At 38.6% G+C, this 6,784-nt stretch overlaps 1 protein-coding gene across 1 annotated transcript; it reads right to left on the bottom strand.

The window, feature by feature from the left end:
- Nucleotides 1-1,567: 1,567 nt before the first annotated feature.
- Nucleotides 1,568-3,316, bottom strand: LOC124278310. The gene is made up of 2 exons (XM_046714027.1): nucleotides 2,175-3,316; nucleotides 1,568-2,065 (listed from the first exon to the last, which is right to left on the bottom strand). Exons 1-2 carry the CDS (start codon nucleotides 2,575-2,577, stop codon nucleotides 2,007-2,009), a joined length of 462 nt encoding a protein of 153 aa, XP_046569983.1. The 5' UTR covers nucleotides 2,578-3,316; the 3' UTR covers nucleotides 1,568-2,006.
- Between the last annotated feature and the right edge of the window lie 3,468 nt (nucleotides 3,317-6,784).

Genomic DNA, 6,784 nt, shown 5'->3' with positions numbered 1-6,784 from the left:
TCCTCTTTCAGAATGACAATGGAGTTCCATCACTTGCTTTTATACTAATTTCAATGTCTGGAGATTCTTTCACCATCACATGGATATTGTATTCATTAGCAAATTTAAAGTTAGCCCCTCTCTCAGGTCTAAACGTCTCAACAATGGTAATTGAGTGTGTCCTACCAATGAACTATCACATAAGTTACACAACACATCTACATAAGGGTCATTCATATGAGTGAGATCTACTCTTTCCAAAGTTTAATTCTGTCAAGCTGACTATCCAGAAGCCATCAAACATCAATCTTTGATTCAGTTTCACACGAAAATGGTACGGGGTGTTCCCTTTGAAGTAATCTTTCTTTGAGTCTGTACACTTCAGAAACACATATTTCTCCATTACAAATTTTTTCAATTGACTTTCCTCCACATAAGAATCAAAGGATTTGGGCCAACCTAACCATCGAACCAAAGCATAAGTCTTTCCATTCATACGTTTCTTCTTTAAGATCTTTTCCACCTGCCACTCAATATCCTCTCCTTTATTGACCTTCTGCAATTCACCAGTATAAAAAGAACCTTTGATCATTTCATCATGAAAATCTTGGAGTTTGTACAGTGGAATTTCCTGTCTTTTAAAACGATGAGCTATTTTGAACAGTTCTTGTGTCCACTTCAAGTCAAGTTCTGTGTTGAAAGGTCTCTTTCAGATATGGAATGCTTAACAAGATCTCCTACTTTATATCTGAATTTCTTCCTAGGGTGCAGACTTTGAGATGTTTCAACAAAGGTTTGACATACAGATGCTGCCAAACTTTCAATTCATTGTCCTTACTCACTTGTGCAGGTGATAAATTCGGTAGGGAGGAATGCAATGTATGATTGTAGTTGTGCACTAGTTTAGGTAAAACATCGATGTAATGTTTGGTATTGTTGTGAGTCATGTAACGCGTAATCAGTGATTTTAGCGTTCTGTTGAAGCGTTCTACGTAATTACTTTTAATGTTTTCATTCCGTGTAATGGTGTGAGTGATGTTTTTCTTTTCAAATATGACTCAAAGCCTGCTCGAAATTCTGATCCAGCATCTGTGCGAACCTTCTTTGGTTGTCTAGTTTTCAGTATTTCTTGAAGGCTTTCAACACCGATTCAGGTTTCTTGTTTTCTAAAAGGTAGCACAAAAGCATATCTGCTCAAGATATCAATAGCCACCAGCAAATATCTGATACCATCATTCTCTTTGCTATAACGAGAGAGGTCGGCCAGATCCACATCAAACATTTCATTCATAAAATTCACCCTTACTTTTAACCTTTTAAATCTATGCTTGACTGGTCTATGTAAACTATAGGCATCTTGATTCTTCACAAATCGTTTCACATTCCTCAACCTGATATGATGTTGTCTGTTTTTCTTCAATTCATCACGTAGTTTTGTTGGACCAAAATAAGCTCCAGGATTTTCAGCATTGAAATAATACTTTTCTATGGCTTTTCTCTTTGCTTTAACATGCTGCTCTTCTTTTCCGAACTCATGTTGCACTGTGGAAACTGTGACTGACTAAGCAATATATAACATGAAACAGCATGGGTTTATTCATTTTATTTGAACATTCACTAAAGTTTGATATGATGCATAATGATAACTGTCATGTTACAGAGCATGATGAAAACACTTTGTATTTACACTGATAGAATATGACCTTCAAAGTCCTGTGAAACCATGTCTTCCATCATGCCGCCTTCATCATAGTAGCACATACAGTTCATGAGATCCATACAACACACATGACACTGAATTTGTCCACTATTACAACTGATGTAACGCAACTTATTGTTGTGACGACATACACTGCAACTTTTCTGAAGAGGAGTAAGTTTCTCTTCCTGATAGAGATCTTCCATGATTCCACTGGATGAATCAACAGCTGTTATGTCTGTGGTTTGTTTCTCTTGCTGTTCTATGTCCTCCATGAGATGAGTGTAATCCAACCACCAGTCGTCTATAGTAGGTTCTGTGGTAGGTGTTATGGGTCGGGTTGTGAGGGATGGAGTTGACACTGCTTCAGAATCTTCTCCCAGGTTCCTGAAAATGACAAATAAGATTGGAGAATGTAGAACTGCAAACACAGTAACATGTACGTAAATGAAAAGCTATTCCAAATGATATTCACAGTGACAAGCTATTCACTTACTTTGGTTGTATAGGAGGAGTGGATTTCTTCTTTGAGACTTCTGCTTCTGGCCACTTTTCTGTTCCTTCACTTTCCTTGGCTTCTTAGCTTTAGCAACACGCTTGTTAGGTGACTGACGTTTTCTGTTCCTTGAATTACTATCCTGAGTGGTGGCAGCGATTTTTGAATAATCCAACATCAAGCTCATGAGAGCTGGCGATAGCGAGGGGAATTTCTGTTCTAGAGTCTTCATTCTCTGGAACATCTCTGTGTATGTGGTTTTATACAACTCACTTGTTCGCATCATCGTTTCGTGCAAATGAAGCTGAGTGTTAAGAATATCCTTCATTTCTTGAAACGTACTCGAGAGCAGCTGGTCTGTTGAAAAGTCCACATGTTGAAGGTGAAACATCTTCTGTGCCATATGAATTGCAAGCAGAGGTGTGTTTCTGAAACTTGTTCACTCGATAATGACGATGAAACTGATTTGAAATGTCTAATACTAAAAGGTATATGGTGGGATTGTGTAGAGCATGTAAGCACTGATTGGATGTAGAGTGGTACACATGCAGTTTGGTTGGTTAATACTCTACATCAGTGGAATATTTTATTCTAACTGAGGAATGTTCGTTCACCAGGGTTGAAATGATTTTCAGAGAGCTATGGAATGTTTAATGTATTCTGTGGAATGCTTTATTCTACTCGTGGAATGTTTGTTCACCCGTGACATCAATAGATTGAATGCTTTCAGAAGCTTTAAGAAACACGTCGCTGGAATGCTTATTCATGTCTTCTGGAATGTTATTGTATTCTATTGAATGATTTGACCTCTCCTCTGGAATGTTTGTTCACCGTGACGTCAATAGATTGAATACTTTGAGGATGAATCCTCTGGAATGTCTATTGTTGTGCTCAGGAATGTTATTGTGCTCTGGAATGCTTTGTGCTCATAGGGAGGTGTGCTCAGGAATGCTATTGTGCTCTGGAATGCCATTGTGCTCATAGGGAGGATGAATCCTCAATAGATTGAGGATTTTTGAGGATTACTCCTCTGGAATGCCTATTGTTGTGCTGAGGAATGCTATTGTTGTGCTCTGGAATGCCATTGTTCTTTTAGGAATGCTATTGTCTGTGCTGAACGGATTACTTTTATACTACTCATGGCAACACATGTCGCAATACCAAAGGTACACAGACTGTTGTGCAGGTTTTTCTTGTTGACCAAGGCGCCTCATTTAAACTCAGTGAGACTATATAATCACTTTTATTAACACTCCGGTGTTAAAAACGTACAATACCAAAAGCCCATATTTCAGGTGTACTGGTATTTGGCAGTCATAGCCCTTGAAAGTGAATCTCCTGAAAATAGTTTTTAGGGCACTTCATATTCTTTTTGTGTCCCGTAGTTATTAATAGGGGTTGGTATTGCAGAGAAGTTTCATATTGCGATATATTGCGATGCGGAAGCATATATTGCGATATGTATTGCAATATATTGCAAGGATTATTTATTTAACAAAAACTACTTATAATCGAGTTAATGCTTGATTATAAAGCAAAAACACAACAAAATCACTATGATTGATTAACCGTTTATAAAAACTTTTAATCATGACAAAATAAAAATGTAAGTAACATTTGGCACTAATGAAACAGGGAACAGAACAATTCAAAAAACGGAAATATCCGAAGATTTCCGAGTGTTACGAAGTTTTCCGAATGCATGTCAAAATACCGGTTTACGATCAGCATATCGCAATACGTATCGTTTTCATGTCTGAACCGGTAGTTATTAATGATTACAACTGTGCTGAAAGTATAAGCATTAGTTTTTAATGAGGAGAAAACGTCACCATATTGTTTGTTTTGCAGTGCTGTGTGGGAAATCTCCTGGCTACACGTGGGATGATGACCGAAATATGTGCTACAAGATTGAAACAAGACAGAAAAAGACCTGGCGTGGTGCTGAGCGAATATGCACCATGGACCATGGACATCTCATTAAACCCGACACTGCTACCAAACTTGCAACATTAAGGAGGCTTCTAAGGACAACCCAATTGGGTATGGAACCTTTTTTTATACTTATCTCATAATATTATTATCATTGATTCCATTATATATATGCACCACTGCTTGGTAAACTTGTTAAAGGGTCAGCATGGAGATTTCGTATTTGGTTAAGGCTACAGGGCAGAAGTTATCAGTGTGAGATGTGTCAGCGAAACGACGCAATTGGTCACAACTGATAGTAATCTAGTAAGCACTAACATACAACCGGCCCGGTCTAAATGCACAGGGAGTATTGAATGTGTAGGTGTCGTGCCCTTTCCCCGGAATCGCTTATTCCATGGGTTTGGCCAAACGCTTTGCCCCATTCGCAGGAACGGGGCATACATGATTCAATTTGCACAGTATGTCTTACAGGTATTGTGTCATTCTACTGCTCTCCCAATGATGTTATTAACATAGAACAAAACTGGATGTTGGGATTTCAAGGATCAGTTGTCGATTCACACATTGATCCTTTGAAAGGAAAGAGGTTCGTAACCTGTGAATGTGTTATACTGACCACAGAAAATGACTTACTGTAGTTGGACTTTGAGGTCATTAGAATATACTAACCTCCCTGAGTGACTGCTTGTTTTGTTTTAAATCTTTGATGAATTGCTGGACAACTTGAGATGTTCTTGACGATAAGCCTTACCAGCCTGATTAGAACCACCCAAACTCTCTCGGCTCCATTTTTGTCATCTATAAGAAACAAAATGTGGTGTGAAACAATTCAGCTAACTAAATTCATGATTTGGTAATTTGCAGACAAGCTTGAAGAGGGATTTTGGATTGGAGCCCGATTTAATATTTTTGCCCTTGGGTGGCAGTGGTTTGACAGAACCTACGTCACATCTCCACTCTGGGGGCCTGAAGAACCTTTTGGTGATGGCAGCTGCATCCAACTACCGAAATTCTCAGACTTCAAGTGGAATGATATGGACTGTTCATCCATTCAATACTACGTTTGTGAAATTTATCTGTGAATTTCAGGACTATGTTTAACCATGGCTTTTGTTCACTTTGGCTTGCGCTTTAAGGTCCATAACTACTTCTGTTTCTGGATTCTTTTCACGGGTGGGTCATACAGTGTCATGGGCTGTGAAATTGTCCATCGCATAGTCCTTGTTCTTCAACACAAATCTGTTTGTGGCTTTCTTGCTACTTTCTGCCTTAGCTCATTGAAAAAATCCGATGGCGTGTAGACTTATTTGACATTTATATTTTTACTTCGAATGACTCTTGGAACAGAAGTAGAATTGGCCAGTTAAACAGCAAGCTACATTTGGCTCTAAAACGTTTGTATTGCAGTTAACAAATTGTCAACCCTACACTCCTCCTTTTGTCCTGTGTCATTTCCGCCCTTTGCACTTTCCTCTTCAAACTAATAGTGATGATCTTTAATCCAAAGGACGATGTCTGAAAAGGGGAAACTTTTGTTCATAGGCTTGCCAACACATTTGTATAATATAGTCTATAGTCCGTTTGGCTCAAAAGCGGACCGATGAATTGCAATCTAACTCGAAAACTAATAAATATAACATACTCAATGAAACGCTGATCATAATCAAAATATCATACCCACTCTGTGAGTTTTTGCAGAATTTTTGTCCTAAAAATTAGTTGTTTAACAATCTATCATTAAAATATTGACACAGTTCACTGTTTGTTACGAGGGAGGGGTGCAGAGAAAGGGTCAGCCAGGTGTTCGAGAACGGATGGAGACGGCACAGCACAGGTTAATGAATAAACAACTTTGTCTGTGAACGTGCTTCTCGAACACCTGGCTGTCCCTTTTCTCTGCACTCTTCCCTCGTAACAAACAGTGAACTGTGTCAATATTTTAATGATAGTTTGTTCAACAACTTTATTATTTTTAGGACAAAACTTCTGCAAAAACCTCACAGAGTTGGTATGATGTTTTGATTATGATCAGCGTTTCATTGAGTATGTTATGTTTATTAGTTTTCGAGTTAGATTGCAATTCATCGGTCCGCTTTTGAGCCAAACGGACTATAGTAATTAATGGAATTCCTAAGGACCTGGCGAAACATTTCTGAGATGTACATCTATGATGTAACGTGTTCATGCACCTTCAGTGTTACACGGGCTTTGGATCGTACTGTGCAGTCACCTGAAATAGAACATTGGCATTCTGTCTTCTCGCATACAAGATGACCACTTCAAAATATCCATGATGACCTGGGTTAGAATTAATCTTCAGCAACCTATGCTTGTCATACAGGTCGACTCTACGCAATTTGGGTACGATGGCATGTGTAAAACAAGTCAGCGAGCCTGACCAACATATCCCATCAGTCGCTTCTAACAACAAGCATTGGATGCTGAAGACCAATTCTTATACAGAGCCTCGCATGGTTAATGAATGAAACAATCACATAGTCATGATAAATGACGACCATAAAGATGTCAGCGTGTCCTGACCATTCAGTGGCACCAGTCACACACATAAGTGAAATCAAGTGTTCACTTGAACAAACATTGAAAGTTCGGTTAAGTCAAAATTAGGATTTGCATCTGACACCTCTCTGGACATCTTTAACGATTTAAATCTGGAA

This window comes from Haliotis rubra, unplaced genomic scaffold (genome assembly GCF_003918875.1).
Source record: "Haliotis rubra isolate DU_JTF1 unplaced genomic scaffold, ASM391887v1 Scf2347, whole genome shotgun sequence".
In the NCBI taxonomy this organism is placed as follows: Eukaryota; Metazoa; Mollusca; class Gastropoda; order Lepetellida; family Haliotidae; genus Haliotis; species Haliotis rubra.
Note: the sequence above shows the minus strand (reverse complement) of the source record. Positions and strands in the feature narration are given on the sequence as shown.

Bases quoted from the DNA above. Each gene is read 5' to 3' on its own strand.
- LOC124278310 (XM_046714027.1), bottom strand. From the start codon at position 2,577: ATGGCACAGAAGATGTTTCACCTTCAACATGTGGACTTTTCAACAGAC. The intron at 2,066-2,174 runs GTAAGTGAATAG...TGTCATTTTCAG, and splicing joins ACTCCTCCTATACAACCAAA to GAACCTGGGAGAAGATTCTG.